This window comes from Hippopotamus amphibius, chromosome 1, assembly GCF_030028045.1.
Source record: "Hippopotamus amphibius kiboko isolate mHipAmp2 chromosome 1, mHipAmp2.hap2, whole genome shotgun sequence".
Taxonomy (NCBI): Eukaryota; Metazoa; Chordata; class Mammalia; order Artiodactyla; family Hippopotamidae; genus Hippopotamus; species Hippopotamus amphibius.
Window position 1 is genome coordinate 53,710,765 of NC_080186.1, and position 19,319 is coordinate 53,730,083.

General features: G+C 32.8%; 1 protein-coding gene and 1 non-coding gene across 13 annotated transcripts in view; one reads left to right on the plus strand and one right to left on the minus strand.

The window, feature by feature from the left end:
* The window catches only part of EVI5 (ecotropic viral integration site 5), a 229,532-nt gene that overhangs the window by 115,011 nt on the left and 95,202 nt on the right, over positions 1-19,319 (plus strand). For 10 of the 12 annotated variants that reach the window (XR_009049764.1, XR_009049766.1, XM_057712910.1 and 7 more), the window contains 3 exons: positions 4,131-4,184; positions 6,131-6,163; positions 6,704-6,850. Coding sequence is in view for 10 of the 12 variants with exons in the window: in XM_057712910.1 (XP_057568893.1) it covers positions 4,131-4,184; positions 6,131-6,163; positions 6,704-6,850 (234 nt within the window). In the remaining 2 variants the exon portion in view is untranslated. The remainder of the gene's footprint in view (positions 1-4,130; positions 4,185-6,130; positions 6,164-6,703; positions 6,851-19,319) is intronic. The other 2 variants (XM_057712915.1, XM_057712925.1) reach the window with 1 other exon arrangement.
* Positions 4,678-4,784, minus strand: LOC130842351 (U6 spliceosomal RNA). Its single transcript, XR_009050409.1, has one exon. It is a non-coding gene; the product is annotated as a U6 spliceosomal RNA (small nuclear RNA).

Sequence of the window (19,319 nt, forward strand, 5' to 3'; positions counted from 1 at the left end):
GGGAGTGAAGGACAGTGAAAAGTTGGGAAGATCAATGTATTATCCCAACAAGAAGGAGGATTATTGAGTTTGAGTTACTTCATAAAATGAGTAAGCTGGAAAGAATAGAGTGGGTTGTTTGAAACTGAGATTCCCCTATTTGGGGATATTTAGGTTTTTCATTTTTCATCATTAAAAGCTAATGTTTATAGTTAACATCTTTGTATGTAAAGTTTTGTGGTACCTGTATTTAGTCATTTGTGAAAAGCAGAATTACTGAATTATAGGATGTTAGTATTTTTAAGACATTTACTATGTACTAAGTAAATTTCCTGAAGAATATTTCCAGGATATGTTCTTTGCAGCATTTCCATTTCACCAATACTTTGTTGTGTGTACATTAGGTATTTCATTCTTGCTCTCATTCTTAGTCTCATTTTCTTTTCTAATTTAGTAGGTCAAAAAAGTCTCTCTTTTTTTTTGGGGGGGGGGCACACGGGCTTAGTTGCTCCGCGGCATGTGGGATCTTCCTGGAGCTGGGATTGAACCCGTGACCTCTGCATTGGCAGGTGGATTCTTAACCACTGCACCACCTAGGAAGCCCCAAAAAAGTCTCTCTTTTTAAGTGTATCTAGTGCTCTTTCTCTTTGTGGTTTTCACCTTAAAGTTTAGAAAACACCCTTTTAATCAGTTCTAGGAAATGTGATTAAAAATAAGGATACTAAAAAATTAATGAGAAATCAGTCAAGTGATAGATTTTAGTCATTAGCTTTCTTATATAGCATCAGTAAACATTTCAAAAATATCTTGGAAAAGAGAAATTCCATTTGAAATAAAGACAAAAGAATTTTTAAGAATAACCTAAATGAAAAATAGTGTAAAACCTAACAAACACAGAAAAACTATGCGAAGGGTTTTTTTAAAAGATGAATAAAGGGGAAAGATAAAAATAACTACATGTTGTATAAAAAAATGTAAAGAATAATTATTTTAAAAAATAGGCAAAAGTAATAAAATGATATTCATGCTCTAACTTTAAAAATATTATGAGCGAAGCTTATCATTAACCAAACATTTGATATATATTAAGCAGTATGCTCTCTCCTTTAATTCTTCCTGTATCATTGTACGTTTTTTTATTCTAATTTTCTAGTTGAGGAAATGGAGATTCTAAGACACTGAATGACATGCACAGGTGTTAGTTGTAGAGTGAGGATTTGAACCTAAACCTGCCTCATTTCAAAACCTAGTCTCTAAACTAATTTAGTCTACTAGTAGTTAAGGTTTAAGGATAAAAAACAATATAAGAACGGGGGAAATTACCTCTACCAGATGTTAAAAGGGATTACAAAGCTCTAATTACCAAAATACTGTGAAGGTAAGCCTGAAACAGTCTTTAATAACTGATAAAGTCTATTATATTTTTCAACTCATCATGAAGTGGATATCACACAAATAAAGAATTGATGATTTATTTAAAAAGTGGTATGAAGGTATTTGTGTAGGTGTTTGGGGGAAAATAAGTTTAGGTTTTTAGTTACAGCAAAACTTCAGAAGATTTAAAGGGGGTGGGGAGGGAAATCCAAGTGAGTGTTTTTAGTTTTAAATTTTATTATTTTAGCATTATTTCTATTGTAATATTAACTTTATTCACTCAATCGTCTGGTTGAACTTAGCTTCCTAAGTTTTTTAGAATAAACAAAATGCTGCTTTTCTTTTTTTCATAAAATATGTCTAGAAGATTTTGAGAATTATGTTTATTTCTTTGGCTCTCCAAACTTTAACAGCATTTAATAATTGCTTATTTGTGTAGACCATTATGCTATACATAATATGAGTAGCCAAGAAATGAGAAATATTTTCTTCTCCTCAAACTATTTTGTAGCCTGAGATTACACATAAGGTAATATCTATATCAAATCATCCAAATATATTCTAGTGGATAGAGCAAGAAAATTTAATTTGCAAAGTACCTTTGTAATAAATAAGATTTATTTGCTCCAATTTGTAGTCCACTTAATAAGACAACAATTCATAGTCTTTTATTTCCTTTGCTGTGAGATTTTATATGTTATATAAACTGTATTTTAGTCTTTACTGAATATAAATAGTCTTTAGTCATACAGAGTGAGTCAGAAAGAAAAACAAATATCATATATTAACACATATATATGTGGTATATAGAAAAATGGTACAAATCAACTGGTTTGCAAGGCAGAAATAGAGACACAGATGTAGAGAACAAACATATGGACACCAAGTGGGGAAAGCGGGGAGGGTTGGGGGGAATGAATTCAGGAAGATTGGGATTGCCATATACACATTACTGATAAGAAAAAAAAATCAAATTGTACACTTTAAATATATGCAGTTTATTGTATGTCAATTAAAGAAAAAAGAAATCATAAAATATTTTATATGTTATATAAACTATATTTTAGTCTTTACTGGCAAAATAATAGATTGAATTGATAGAAGAATTTTCTGAAGACATTTTTAGCAGGAATTTAAGGGAAGGTAGGGTTGGAAGAAGGCTGGATTGCACTCGAGAGCAAATTGGTACAAAAAGGTAAGAGAAAGTTTGAAATTATAATGATGGCAGAATGAAGGGATAACTTATATTGGTGAACTATACAAAAAGGAGATGATTTTTTAATGTAGAGTGTTTTGTTTTTTTTCATATTATTTTCTATTACGTTGTCACAGGATATTAACTATAGTTCCCTGTGCTATACAGTAGGAGCTTGTTTATTCATCCTATGTATAGTAGTTTGCATCTGCTAGTCCCAGACTCCCAATCCATCCCTTCCCCACCCCCACATACGCCCTTGGCAACTACAAGTCTGTTCCAAGTCTGTGAGATATGTTCGTTTGTGTCGTATTTTAGAGTCATATGAGTGACTTCATATGGTATTTGTCTTTTTTTTTCTGACTTACTTAGTTTGGTATGATAATTTCTAGGTCCATCCATGTTGCTGCAAATGGCATTACTTCATTCTCTTTTTATGACTAGTATTCCATTGTGAGTGTGTGTGTGTGTGTGTGTGTGTGTGTGTGTGTGTATCACATCTTCTTTATCCATTCATCTATTGATGGACATCTAGGTTGTTTCCATGTCTTGGCTATTGTAAATAGTGCTGCTGTGAACCTAGGGGTGCACATATCTTTTTGAATTATAGTTTTGTCTTGATATATGCCCAGGAGTGGGATTGCTGGATCATGTGGCAACTCAGTTTTTAGTTTTTTGAGAACCTCCATACTGTTTTCCATGGTGGCCACACCAATTTATAATGTAGGGTGTTTTAGATTTAATACTAAATAGCATTAATTTGACAGAATTTTGGGAGTTGGGCATTGAACAATTAGGTGCAGTGTTTTTGTTGTTTTTTTTTTAATTTGGTTTTACTCTTTTAATTACAAGAAAATGCTAGTAATTTTCTTAAGTTTAAGACAACTCATGATAAATAATTCATTTGATGAAAACAACTCATTCTTTTCTGTTTTCAGATTGGAACTTTGCCACTTGGCATATACAACACATTATAAATGGAGCTGATCTAGTTCTGAACTGACAGTTTGATATTTATTCTATGAACATGCATTTTTCAGATTTCTTATTTGTTCATTTGATAGGACATTTGAATACTTTTTGTGTAGTCTTTGTAGGAGATAAGTGAGTTAGAATCTTTTCTATCTAATGGGGATGTTAAGACATATAAGAAAATACTGGGAATTCCCTGGTGGTCCAGTGGTTAGGACTCTGCACTTTCGCTGCTGAGGGCCTGGGTTCAATCCCTGGTCCGGAAACCAAGATCCTACAAGCCGCGAGGCACAGCCAGGGGAAAAAAATAAAAAAATACTAATTATGAGTCATTATGACAGAAAAGAAAGGGGCTATTTCTGTATGTATTCCAGCTTGTGTTGAAAATTCAGTCACAGCTGGAATGATAAATGTGGTCATTTCCATTGCCATGCGTTTCTTACTCTGAGCCTTTAAGAACTTCACGGATGATGATGTAGCCATTTCTTAGACTCTTTTCCTATTTATAAAAGGTGGTACATTTTATGGACTATGATTTAGGTGTCATTTTTCCTTCTCAGGAATATTTGCAAACAAACTTTTGTGTGTGTTTGTTTTTCTTTTTCTGCAGAGGTTACGCACAGAAAATAGACTTTTAAAACAGCGCATTGAAACATTAGAAAAAGTAAGTAAATTGCTACTTATGTAAACTTCTGTTGAATGCACAATAATTTTTCTATTTTAAATAAAGGCTTAAGAAATCTAGCACATGTTTCTGAAGTTGTGGTAGTGACTGCTTAGCTTGCCATAGCTTACTACGTAACTAACTTGTCAATAAAAATTGATCCTTACTAGTCCTTGAACTGTAAGGTTAAAGTTTCAAACTAAGGCTATTATTAGAGTAAAATATTGATGTCATTTTTTTTGTTACATAATCTCTAAAAAGTATGTTTTTTAGGGGTAACTGTTCTGTGTGTTGCCCTGTCTAGCCATATATTAAATGTGTCAGTGATTTCTTTAAGGCCTAGGATTGCTTTAAGTTTAGTTAAAGTGACTGACTGATTTCTTATATAAAAATTCACCATGATGTTTGTTGATTTTCAGCACAGGAATTGTGCCTAAACTTTTGGTTCTTAGAATTATTTTTTTTTTATATTTTTTCTTTCTTTTTTCTTTTAAAAAATATGGAACGCTTCACGAATTTGCGTGTCATCCTTGCGCAGGGGCCATGCTAATCTTCTCTGTATCGTTCCAATTTTAGTATATGTGCTGCCGAAGCGAGCATCTTAGAATTATTTTGATTACACTTGTTACCTCTTCCTCTCTGTTTCATATAAAATAAACTTGGTAAATGTGGCAGTTTTGCATTATTTTTCTTATTGTGCTTTTGATGTAATGTCTTTCATAGTCTTGTTCCTGATGCTATAAAACTGTATTGAGTAATAAAAGTATAGTCTAAAAGTTTTGGTTTTTTAAAGGAGAAACATCTGAATTCCAAAGATGAGAATTAGTAGTTTAAAAAGTACTCCTCATGATATTGCCAAGTATCTTAAAACCGTCACTGAAAATCTACAGGTCAATATCTAGAAATGAAATGAGTGATAATATAGATTATTTGCATATTTGTCTTTTGTTTGAAAGTATTGATAGTTTCATATTAAATAACATGGCACAAGGACCAGTATATTTTTCTTATATAATAATTGCTTGTGTATTTTTGTTACATAGTAGTTACAGGTACCTTATATTAAGAATATATTTCCTTCATTTTATTAGAGTTGTTTTGAAGATAATTCTGCTTTTTTGGTAACTGCAAAAAGATTGAGCTTAATTGTTTTTAAGTTGTTTTGATGATATCAATATTTATTTTTTCTACTAAATATTCAGTTTATAGTAAAATATATATCTTCCTAGGTGGTCTTTTATGTTTGGAGTAAGACATTTTCACAGAGAAAGCATTTTTATTTCATCGAACCTTGAGAATAATAAAGGTGCTGTCAGAAAGGGTTAAGTTTGGATTTTGCTTCTAGAAAATTAAGTACCTTTTTACTGGCTTAGATGGCCTAGGTGTGTTCTTTAGCTCTTAGAGTTCTATAAATACTTAGATATCAATTAAAATCTGTAACCAAAATGTCTACTTACTCAGTTATTGCTAGAGTTTATTATGGTTGAGCTCATTAATTTCATTTGTCATATTTTCCCTGCTTTGCTTCTTTGGAAGTTGCTGTTGCACAAATTGCTGTCACACTTTATAAGTGGAATTGCTTACTCAAATTCCTTCTCCTTTTCATGTAAATGATTTGACAATATGGCTGATGCTAAAAATACTTAAAGTATGCTTTAAAAAGAAGATATTGGCTTGTCCCAAATAATGAAAACTCTCTTGGAATTTGTGTTTGGTCTCTTTTAGAAGCACATGATTTTCTGCAGTTTATCCTTATTTTGATATATTTTTCTTTTTTAAGAATAGAAACATACAGTAAAAAATAATTTTAAAATCTAAATGTCCATTTTAATTATAATGAAAAGTAGGTGGAATTTGGGTATGCGTTGTTTCTTCTTAGTCCTAATTTTATCACCTTTATTTTATTTCTTTCTCTTATATTTCTATCTGAATTTTTCCTTTTGTAGGAAAGTGCTTCCTTGGCAGATAGATTGATACAGGTATAGTTTTTTTTTTTAAAGCATTTTATCTAACATCTAAGGGAAGTCCTAAACCTAGAAATCCATATTTTAATGCATGCAATTTTACATGCATTTTCCTAGAAATAATTTTTGGGGTGGTATCTATAGGTGTAAACTTAATTTTTGATAACAGTGTGTTATTAAAATAAACCCATCTTTTGCACGTTTTAGAGCTAACCTTATTTTAAAGTATTTATTCCAAAATGGCAATCAGTGGATTCCTCAAAATTAACCACTATTCATTGAAAACATTAGTCCTGCATGTACAATAATATTGCATGAATTGAATTTCTATTGGCTGAAAGAAGAATTGTTAAGATTATCAGATGACGTTTTCATTTAGTTTCCCAAAATTTACTGGAGCAATAATGAGCTGCTGGCTAATAATTACTTAGGCTATTCTGTTCTCTGAGGTGACTTTTTTTTTTAATATGTCAAAGTAAGTAAATAAACCTCACAAAGGCAGTCTTTCTTGAAGCTATCCTAAATTCTTTACACACACAAAAATTATGTCCTAAGGGACAAGTGACAAGAGCCCAGGAGGCTGAGGAAAACTACCTCATAAAACGGGAGCTGGCCACCATCAAACAGCAGAGTGATGAGGCCAGTGCTAAACTGGAGCAAGCTGAAAATACCATCAGGAAGCTCCAGCACCAACAGCAATGGGTAAGGAGTCTGGTAGTGCTTTTTCTCACCTTTCTCATCCCCTTCCTTTAAACTTTTATTTTTTTTTTTAAGCACAACTTCTGTGCTCTTGTTTTAAACAATTTTGTTTTCTATTTTAACTGAATTCTTAATCAATTTTAAGTTCTGTAACATTTAGGGGTCCTATTGTAGCCTAAAGACTCCTTGTTCTAACATTTTTTTTTCTGTCTACACAGTTTTATTAGAATTAGATAATGTTTTCTTTCCTTACATTATGTTTAAAGTCACAGCAAATAAGTGATGTATGTCAGGCCTGCTTTTTAGGTTTTAGAAATCTGTTTTATAAAAGGTATTTTTCCCATGGGCAATTTTTAAATCTTCTGATAGTTTTTAGTTGTGTACATGAGATACTACCCAACATATAGAAAATATGTAACTATCTTATTTAAATCTTTGATAATATGATGATTTATGTCTTATGAAATATTATAGTCTTACATCAAGACATTAAATTATGGGTTGTTATATGCTTACATTTTTTCAAAAAGAGAGAAGTCAAAATGAAAAAAATGGACTTTTAAAATATTATGTTAACTAACTTAGAATACTGATTGTACAGCTATCCTCAGGTATTTTTTGTAACTTAGATGTTATTTTCCATTGGCAAATTCAGACCAGTGTGATCTTAATCAAGAATATGAGAGTTAAAAAGAAAAGCCAGCTGTTTATCTTTGAAAAGATACTATTTCTTGTTTCAGTTTTCGGTTTTCAAGTAGGAGTTGGATTGTAACAGGAAGAGGCAGAAAAAGTTGTATGAAACCTAGAATTCTATATGGGTCTGGAAGGCAAATAAAATGACTTCAAAGTTGGACGTTACTTTTATTCAGAAAAATTAAGAAACAACATCATCATCTGAGTATGAAAATCAGAAAACTAAAAGCAAAATGAAATTGGTAATTGAAAAAACCATAACATAAAATTTTTCCTATTATGTTAATTGGTTACAAAAAATGAATAGAAGAGTGGTAAAAGAATACATTCATCCCTTGTTATCTGTGGGGGGCTGGTTCCAGGAACCCTGAGGATACCAAAATTCTTACAGGCTCAAATCCCTTTTGTAAAATGACGTAGTATTTGCATTTAATCTGCGTACATCCTCCCATATACTTTAAATCATCTCTAGGTTACTTATAATATCTAATACTCTGTAAATGCTATGTAAGTATTTGCCTGTGTGTGGCAAATCCAAATTTTTCTTTTTTGGAACTTTCTAGAATTTTTTTCCTGAATATTTTCAATCCATGGTTAGTTGAATCTGCAGATGCAGAACCTGTAGCTGTGGAGGGCTGACTGTACTAAAAAGATGGGAACTCAAATGTTTTGTTTTGCCTTTGTTTGAAATGTCAATAATATCAAAGCATAAAAATAGAAAAAACAGAATTGGGGGGTCATGTTGAAAATTAAGCTGAACTGAGCTCAGTGTAATGTGATTTTGTTATTGGGAAAAATAAGTATTATATTTACATTTAGCATAAGCTACAGTCTCTAATATAATATATTAGAATCATGAGTTATTAGTTTTTTTGCATAGTTTCTCAAATAGTAAGACCTGTGGATATATGTGTATCAAAGATAAAAAATGTTGGTTTATAATGAAAAAGCTAAGTGGGGAAGCAAAAACATCCAGAATGAACTGAAGCTTTTGAAAATAGTTAAGTGTAACAAAGAATCTTTGTACTCTAATTCAAGACAAGATAGACCCATATTATGGGGTTAAGATACAATAAGTAGAAAGCAAATCTCTACTTTGATTTTGCTTCCATTTTTTTCTTGGTAAGCAGGCGTTCTCCTAAACTGAAATAAACTGTAGGGCAGACATATAAAGCAGTAATGCACAAAAATGAGTGAAAGTAACAGAGCCTTGGTTAAATTTCCAGTTTCAAAGTAAAGTGTATATCCTTAGATATTAAAGTAACTTGCAAGATGATTGTAGGAATATTATTTTTTTTAAAGGATTTTAGAAAATAAGAGATACTAAAGGCTTTGGAGTTGGCAACTGCTGTTAAGTAATAGTGGTTAGATATCTCAAAAGAGGATCAGTGACCTCGATGATGCTTTATGAAAAATTCCTGGAACATCTGGTTTGTGACCAATTAGAAAAATAACTTTTACTCACTAAAAGCTAATTTACTAAGTCATAACAAACCAACTTTGTTTTTATAGTAAACAAAAATTTTTACAAGTTATTGGTAGCCTCTCTCATAATGTCGTTCTTGACAAGGTAGACAAAGATGAAAATAGTAAACTTAAGTGGTTTTATAGGTGACTAACTATATCAAAATGGCTGTTCATGTTAAAGTGAAGAGATGTCAGAGGTCTTTGTCTCCTAAACCTGTGCTTCAAGTATTTATTATTTAAATATCCATATACAAGGTATGTTTAAGGTTTATTCATGAAGTATTTCAGAAATGTAGGTAATATGTTAATGGTGAGTCAAGATTTCAAAATATTTAAACAGTCTACTCAGAGTAAGAAACTAAATAAAAGAGTATTTCATAGAAATAAATCTATAGCCTTGCCTTGAATTTTAAAATTTAAAGATATATCTTAGTGATGCTTTATGTAACAAAACCTAGAAATTGACAGGGAATTAGGAATTACCAATAATATAATGAGACTCCCCACATCCCTAATCCTGAGAATAGTCTTCTAGGAGTATAAGAATCCAATTCTAAGTAGCTTGTAGAAAATTTGTAGTGTTGTATCTAGTTTGAATACCAAAACTCATATGAAATGTTTACAGACTGTATTATGGCAAGTATAGGAAGATATGGAATCCCTGCATATTTTTAGACTCCACTAAGGAAAATTTTTATAAGAACGTCACAGGTATAGCCATTTTTAAGTATTTGAGAGATGATTTATGGAAAAATGGTTAGTCTCTTTTGATATTGATTCAAATGGCAGAATGTGTTTAAGATGCAAAGATGCGAAATCAGAATTTTGACAAATGGAGTAGTTTCTTTGCAAAGTGGTGAGCATACTTCTGCTAGAAGTGACCATCTATTGCTGATTGTCTTGATTACAGCCTTCCAATATAACAACATGAAGTCTTCAAAATTCTCTAAGGGTTTCAAATCTATTTCAGCAGGAGGTACTGAATTACCAGTATAATCAACCACCACCCTCTACTGCAAGTAGTGTCATTTTATATGATATAAATAGCTTTGGATTTCATATATGGAACTGAATTCTAATTCTGTTTTGCTAACTTTGTGACCTTGGATATCAAGGATTGGGTTTCCCTTTTTCTCTAAAATGATTACATAAGGCTAGATCATCTCAAGTCTTTCTTTTTGATTTTTAAAATGAACTTTATTGAGGCATAAATTGCATGCAGTAGAATTCATCAAATTAAAATTAACATGTATGGTTTGATGTGTTTTGACATTAGTTGTATAACCATCACTATCACAATCAAAATAAAGTATTTCCATCACCCCCACAATTTCGCTCATGTCCCTTTGCAGTTCACCTCTGCATTCTCAGCAACCTTTCTGCTTTCTGTCACTGTAGTTTTGCCTTTTCTAGAATTTCATATAAATGGAATTGTAAGGTATGAGGCTTTTGTGTCTGGCTTCTTTCGCTTAACATATTCACTCACTTTTTTCCTCTTGGCAATTTTTTTTTGCTTTATGGTGGTAAAATAGACACAACATAAAATTTACCATTTAAGTGCACAGTCCAATGGCACTAAGTACATTTATAATGTGCAACAATAACCACTATACTTCTAGAACTTTGTCATCATCTCAGACAGAAGCTTTGTACCCATTAAACAGAATAACTCTCCTTTCCCCCTCCTCCACCTCTTTGCCCCAGATAACCTCCATTCTGCTTTGTGTCTCTGAATTTTCCTCTTCCAGGTAACTTATATAAGTAGAGTCATACAATATTTGTCCTTTTGTGCCCGGCTTATTTCACTTAGCATAATGATTTCAAGGCTCATCCTTGTTATATAGCATTGCATTAATACCAGAATTTCCTTAGTTTTTTTTTTTTTTTTTTTTGTGGCTGAATAATATTCCATTGTATGTGTATATATTTTGTTTATCCACTCATCTGTTTATGGTCATTTTGGTTGTTTCTACCTTTTGGCTGTCATGAAAAATACTGCTGTGATCATTAACATACAGATACCTGTTTGAGTCCCTGCTTTTAATTCTTTTGAGTATATATCTAAAAGTAGAGTTGCTGGATCAAATGGTAATTCCATGTTTAACTTTTTGAAGACCCAGCAGACTTTTTTCCACAGCTGCTGCACCATTTTACATTTCCACCAGCAATGTACAAGGGTTCCAATTAATTTCTCCACATCCTCAACAACTCTTGTTATTTTCTTTTCTTTTTTCTATACTGTTTTTTAGTAAAAGCCATCCTAGTAGTAAGTGTGAAGTGGTAAATGGTATTTCATTATGATACCTAGGAATAAATGTAACCAGGAAGATGAAACACTTGTGCACTGAAAACTATGAATCATTGTTCATCCATTCATCTGTTGAAGAAAGAAATGAAGACATAAATAAATGGAAAGATCCCATGTTCATGTATTGGAAGACTTCATATTGTTAAGATGTCAGCACTACCTAATATGAGGTATAGATTTAATTCTGTCAGCCCTGTTAGTCTTTTACAGAAATGGGAACTGATCCTGAAGTTCACATGGAATTGCAAGGAGCCCTAAATAGTGAAAACAATCTTGAAAAAGAACAGAGTTGGAGGACTCACATTTCCCAATTTGAAAACTTACTACAAAGCTAGAATAATCAAAACAGTATGGTACTGGCAACAGGATAGACATAGATCAATGAAATAGAAATTGAGAGTTTAGAAATAAACTCATACATCTATGGCCAATTGATTTTCAATAAGGGTACCAAGACCATTTGATAAGGAAGAATAGTCTCTTCAGCAAGTGGTTCTTGGAAAACAGGATATCTCCTTGCAAAAAATGAACTTTGACTCCTACCACACACCACATAAAAAAAATTACTCAAAATGGATCAAATGTTCTTTATGGTTTTCAGACACGTAAGGATAAATCTTCATGAGCTCAGATTCTTAGATAAGGATTCTTTGACACCAAAAGAATGAGCAACAACAACAACAACCAAAAAACAGATAATTGGACTTCAAAATTAAACCTTTTGGGCATCAAAGGACGTTATCCAGAAAGTGAAAAGGCAACCTACAGAATGGTAGCAAATATTTGCAAATCACATATTTAAGTGTTTAGCACCCAGAATAGATAAAGAACTCTTTCAACAAAAAGACAAACAACTCAATTTAAAAATGAACAGAGAATTACAGTATTATTTGCCAAGAAGTGGAAAAACAACCTAAGTGTCCACCAATGGATGAATGGTTAAAGAAAATGACACACACACACACACACACACACACACACACAGAGTGCACGTGCTGGAATATTACTCAGCCATTAAAAAGAATGGAATCTTGGACTTCCTAGGTGGCGCAGTGGTAAAGAATCTGCCTGCCAATGCAGGGGACACGGGTTCGAGCCCTGCCCTGGGAAGATTCCACATGCTGCGGAGCAACTAAGCCCGTGCGCCACAAAAAAAAAAAGAATGGAATCTTGCCATTTGCAACAACATGGGTAGACCTTGAGGGCATTATGCTAAGTGAAATAAGTCAGATAGAGAAGGCACATATCACATGACTCACTTATATATGAACCTAAAACCATAAAACAAGCAAAAAATCTGATTGAGCTCATAGCTACAGAGAACAGATTTGTGGTTGCAAAAGATGGGAGGGTGTGAAATGTGGTTAAGGGGGTCAAGAGGTAGAAATTTCCAGTTAGAAATAAGTCATGGGGATATACTGTACAGCATGGTGACTATAGTAAACAGTACTGTATTGCATATTTGAAAATTGCTGAGAGAGTAGATATTGAAAGTTCTCATCTCAGGAAAAAAATTGTAACTATGTATGGTGGTGAATGTTAACTAGACATTGTGCTGATCATTTCATGGTATTTACAAATACTGAATCATGATTTTATATACCTAAAACTAATATGTCAGTTGTACTTCAGTAAATTTTTTTTAAGCAGTCAGAAGACTTGAATATACCTTTCTTCAAAGAAATATATAAATGGCAAGAAACGTATGAAAAGATGTTCAACATCATTAGGCTTTAGGGAAATGCAGATCAAAACCACTGTGAAGTTTCCACACTCGCTAGGATATCTATAATAAATAAAAAGAAAAGAAGTGTTGGCAAGGAAATAGATTGGAACCCTTGTATACTGCTGTAGAAATATAAAATGGTAAGCTACTGTTGAAAATACTTTGGTAGTTCCTCAAAAGTTTAAACATAGAATTATCATATGACCCACAATTCAATTCCTAGATGTATGCCCAAAAGAACTGATATTCAGACAAGGATGTGTACACATTTGTAGCAACATTATTCACAAAAAAGTGGACATAGCCCATAAATTCATCAACAGCAGAATAGGTAGGCAGATTGTGGGGTACACATACAATGAAATATTCAGCCCTAAGAAGGAATGAAGTACTGATGTATGCTATAAATAATATGGATGAATATCCAGAATGTTAAGCTAAGTGAAAGAAACCAGACACAAAAGATCACATATTGTATGATTCCATTTGTATGAAATATCCAGAATAGATAAAACTATAGAAACAGAACAGAGATTGGTGGTTGCCAGAAAGTTGAATGGGAAGAGGGTGAGAAACTGCTTAATAGTTAAGAGGTTTTACTGTGGACTGATGGAAGTGTTTTAGAGCTAGGTAAAAATTTGTAGTTGTACAACATTCTGAATGTCCTGAATGCCCCTGAATTGTTCATTTAAAAGTGTTATTTGAATTTTGCCTAATTGTCTAAAGAGAAAGACTACAGAACTGAAGGTATATGGCTCAAGGAAATGACACATTTAGTTTGAATGATTGTGGTAGAAGGTGGAAATAAGGGAGAACACATAAGCCAGTGCTGAAACCCATTGGTTGAGGTCAGGGTAGGACCAGAAGCAAGTGAGCTAGCTTGTATGAAGAGCCTGAGAGGACTGGGAGATCTCTCAGGGCTGGGGTTGAGTATGTCTTAATCAGCACTGTGGTTGCATTGAGACTAAAAGGAGAATGCAGTGTGGAATAAAGCAGAGCAGGTCAAGGTTGGCAACTAGAGAAGTGACTTAAAATAGGTTGTCAGGTGAATGCCCTATAGGAACTATAGCCCAAAGGCAAGGGGATTTAAGACAGAAAAGAGACAAGAATTTGGATTATCAGGAGTTTAGTGGACTAATGCGAGAACAACTTGGGCAAGTATTGAACATGCAAGCTGTTATCCATAGCTATGATTTACGTGATTTGGGAAGATGTGATGTTTGGATAGGCCAGCTCTGTTAATGTGCCAGAGTAGAACAGGTGTGTTTTTATTCATTCATTCATTCATTCATTCATTCATTTATGTTCCTCTGCCTAGGAATAAAGTTGTTCGCAGAATCTCAGTGAATCTGAGGTGGTCTCAATTAAAAGGGTTAGAAGTGACAGAGGCAAAGTAGGCTATTATGTGAATATTGGAAATATGAATAGTATGATAGCTGATGAGAGTGATGCTCCTATGGTGAAAAGAATCAAGATGGTCTTCAATATACTAAATTAACAATTAGAAAAAAATGTAAAAAGGTAAATAAGAGATACCATGCAAACACTAAGCAAAAGAAAGCTTGAGTGACCGTATTAATATCAGATATAGTAGACTTCAGACTTCTTGGCATAAAGAGGTACATTTCACATTGGTGATATGGTCAGTTCAATAAGAAAACATAACAATCTTAGGATTGTTGTGTATTTAGGAATATACATCTCCTATATGTGTATGCTCCTAACAACAGAGGAGCATGAAGCTGAGCTGATACAACTGAAAAGTGAGGTGGACAAATCCACAGGTACAGTTGGAGTCTTAAATACCCCTATCTCAGTAACTGGTGAAACAGGTAGGTGGAAAATCATACAGGATAGATATTGAAGACCAACCAATTTGACCTGGTTGGCATTTATGGAACACTTCACCTAATAGCAGCAGAATATGTATTATTTTTAAGTGCACATGGAACATTTACAAAGATAGAACATTTCTGGGCCATAAAATAAATTTTAACAAATTTAAAGTAACTGAAATCATATGAAGTATCTTCTTTGACTCAGCATTCAGTTAGAAATTAATAATAGATATCTGGGAAATCCCCCAAATATTTGGAAATTAAACAACACATTTTTACCCTTGTGTCAAAGACAACATCTCAAGGGCAATTGGAATGTGTTTTGAATTAAATGAAAATGAAGGCACAACATTATCAAAATCTGTGGGATCTACCTAAAGCAGCACGTAGTGGAAAATTTATAGCATTGAATGTTTATACTAGGAAAGGAAATAAGTCTGAAACCAACAATCTAAGCTTCTACCTTAAGAAACTAGACATGTAAGAAGAAATTCAACCTAAAGCAAGTAGAAGGAACAAGTAATGGAGTAGATATTAATGAAATTGAAAACACTATTAAAGAAAAATAGAGAAAATCCATGAAACCAAATGCTGGTTCTTTTAAATCATCAATAAAGTTGATAAAACTGTCTAGACTGACTAAAGATAGAAAAACCAGTAAGTTGTCTTGTCTCATATCCTGGGTTTGTCTGATTCCTTCCTCGTGGGGCCATATTTCCTGTAAACTAGCTTCAGTTAAATGTTTTTAACATTTAGATTATGGATGATGTTGTGAATTTTGCTTTAAATCACGAATCACATAATGTAAGTTCCCACTATTTTAGTGATTCTGAGTTTCACTGGCATGCTAAGTTTGGTTTCCACACACCCTCTCCCTTGTAAAGGTATGATTTCTTCTTTGCAACGATGAAGTAATATATTGGGAAGTACTTTTTGTACCAAGTAAATATCTTGTTCTCTGTTCACCTTTTACCTAATGGTTTTACCATCCTCTGAGTTTCCAAAATGATGATTTTCATATTTTCTCATTTTTTTCTACACTGTTAGCTAGTGTTCCTCTGTAAATGATGCTTTTCTCTTTTTTCCTCCTTCAATCTCTCTTACTCACTGTGAATACTTTTGTTTGTTTTGATGTTTCATATCATTTTATATGATTTTAATGCTGTTAGTACAATGATATGTATTAGACTTTTGAGCAGCAGTTTTTAAAAGATAAATTTTATTTTTAATAAATTTTTAAGCTTTTTATTGGAGTATAATTGCTTTACACTGTTGTCAGTTTTTGCTGTACAATAAAGTGAATCAGCTGTATTTATACATATATCCCCATATCCTCCCCCCACGACTCCTTCCCACCCTCCCTATCCCAGCCCTCTTAAGTCATCACCCATCATCGAGCTGATCTCCCTGTGTTATACAGCAGCTTCCCACTAGCTGTCTGACAGTTGGTAGTGTACATATGTCAATGGTACTCTCTTACTTAGTCCCAGCTTCCCCTTCACGTCACCACCCGCCCGCCCCCCCCATGTCCTCAAGTCCATTCTCTACATCTGCATCTTTCTTTATTCTTGCCCTGTCACTGGGTCCATCAGTACTATTTTTTTAGATTCCATATATGTGAGTTAGCATACAATATTTGTTTTTCTCTTTCTGACTTACTTCACTCTGTATGACAGACTCTCATTCCATCCACCTCACTACAAATAACTCAATTTCATTCCTTTTTATGGCTGAGTGATATTCCATTGTATATATGTGCCACATCTTCTTTATCCATTCATCTGTCAATGGACATTTAGGTTGCTTGCATGTCCTGGCTATTGTAAATAATGCTTCAGTGAACATTGCGGTACATATTTCTTTTTGGATTATGGTTTTCTCAGGATATATGCCCAACAGTGAGATTGCTGGGTCATATGGTAGTTCTATTTTTAGTTTTTTAGGGAACCTCTATACAATTTTCCACAGTGGCTGTACCAATTTACATTCCCACCAGCAGTGCTGGAGGGTTCCCTTTTCTCCACACCCTCTCCAGCATTTATTGTTTCTAGATGTTTTGATGATGGCCATTCTGACCGGTGTGAGGTGATACCTTATTGTGGCTTTGACTTGCATTTTCTCTAGTGATGAATGATGTTGAGCATCTTAATAAATTTGAGTATTTATATTCTTTAAAAAGCATTTGCGCAATACACAGTTATTGAGTAATTGTCTTTAACAAATCGTTGATTCCATTTTATGCTGGCTCTTGATACTTTGAACCTGATATTGTTGGTTTCAAAAATGATCATGTTAATTTATTATTTTTTTAATTGAAGTATAGTTGATTTACAATATTAGTTTCAGGTATACAACATATATATTTAGAGATTACACTCCATTTAAAGTTATTACAAAGTAATGACTGTATTTCCGTGTGCTATACAATATGTTGTGTTAATTTATTATTATTTACTACACTAAATAAAATTTAATATTTACTTATATTTAGTAATTTAAAATTAAATAATAAATATTCAACTAAGCATAAGATAAAAACCAAGCATTGAGATTAAACTATCCCTTTAAGTATTTGTTATACATGTTGCATGCCAGTTTTTCTAGGAAACCCATAGAAGTAGAAATGATCCAATTTCATACATTTGCATGTCTGACTTTGTCCCTTTTGAGTGTGATGGGGCACAGATGTGTTTATGTTAAATGATTTTTCCTGATGAGACCATCTGCCTGAGTCTTGCTTGGTCTATTTAAAAACTTTTTGCTTTACACATGACTGCTTATTGTTCTGGTGCCCTGAATAAGTAATTTTTGTCCAGCAGTTTATTGGCTAGGATCAGCATATACAAGAAGGATTGTAACAGTTGACGCTGGTGAGTGCTGAAACAACTGTCTTTTGAGGTTGTTGGGACCTTTGTACCAGGAAGTACTTAACAGCAGGCTAGATTTCTTTTGAACTTCCTTCCTCTTCCTATAATTCTAGAAGAAAATATGAAATAATTATGTGATACTTTTAAGAACCAAGGATTTGATACGAGGAATAAAAACTAATCTTACTTAGATTAAACACATGAATAAATATTATTAAACTAAAAACTGTTAGTGGAAGTTGTGAAATCTTCTAGATAATTTATTTTAGAAAATGTTTGTTGAGTAGCATTTAGAATTGCCCCACACCTGATTTAGCTAGTGGGTTTGTTTTTCTTTATGAATATAGAAGTTAATGTTTAACATCTCTTCCTGCATTTCAAGAAAAAGCTATTTAATTTGTAATTTTTGGTAAGTTTACCTAAGTCTTCCTAAAAATTCAAACTAGACTGATGACTTTACACATTAAGCTTGGTAAACTCTTACACTGTTGGTCAGTAGGCTTAGAAATCTGAACGGAAGCTTTCTTCCAAACTAATCTTGGCCTTAGTCTAAGGTTAATGTTTTACATTTGTATGTAATCATTTCTTTTCAGCTTAAATAATAAGTGAACGTTCCCTTTAGTGGAAATAATTGTTTTCTTAACATTTTCTTCATCAAAATATCTTGGTATATAAATAATCAGAGATAATCTTCCACCTTTTAAAGGATATATGTAGTTTTTCAGATGTTGAGAATAAATCATTTAAAAATGACATACCAATTTTTCAAAAAAAGGTTTACTGTGGCAAATCTTTAAATAGTACATCCATATTGCTTGGATTTTTTTTAAAAAGACTCCTTGGAGCATATGGTAGAGAGGATTATAAACATATTTTGGGGATCATATACTGGGTGGGAGAGCAACTAATATCGTCTTGAATAGAATTCATATTCTGGACTATTTGCCTGTGTAATAGTAGTTTTCTCAGATGCTTTGGATGTAACAATAGAAATGTACCATATTCCCACATTATGATAAATTTTGCTTATTTTTGAAACAGATTTTATAGGTTATTTTTGCAGCATTCAATTTCCACTCTCATCGTTTAATATATGATTTATGATAGAGGGGGGTTTTGTTGTTTTTTAAACCAAGCGTTGACTAGCTAATCCGTTCACCAAATAATGTTTCATACTTACTATGAAAGGTATAGTTTAGTTCTGGCAATATATGTGAGTGGTAAATCACACGATCCTTGGCATTGATTGTATATTTATAGAGATAGATATTGTGAAAATCATTTAATTAGAGTTGTGATAAGTACTACAAGAGAGAAGAATACAGGGTTCCATGAGATATGTGGGGTCCTTAAAAGGACATATAATTATCAGGTCTTGAATATATACAAGGAACACCTCTAAATACAAACATTTACTTTTCACTATGGCACTTACATATTCTTCAAACGTTGAATGTGTGAATTCATTTTTTTGTTGTTGTTTTATTCAGTAAGACTACTATGTCAATAAAAAAGACTACCAAGGGCATTCTAACTTATCTGTACTTTTGTAACTCTTACAACCCTAGAAGAG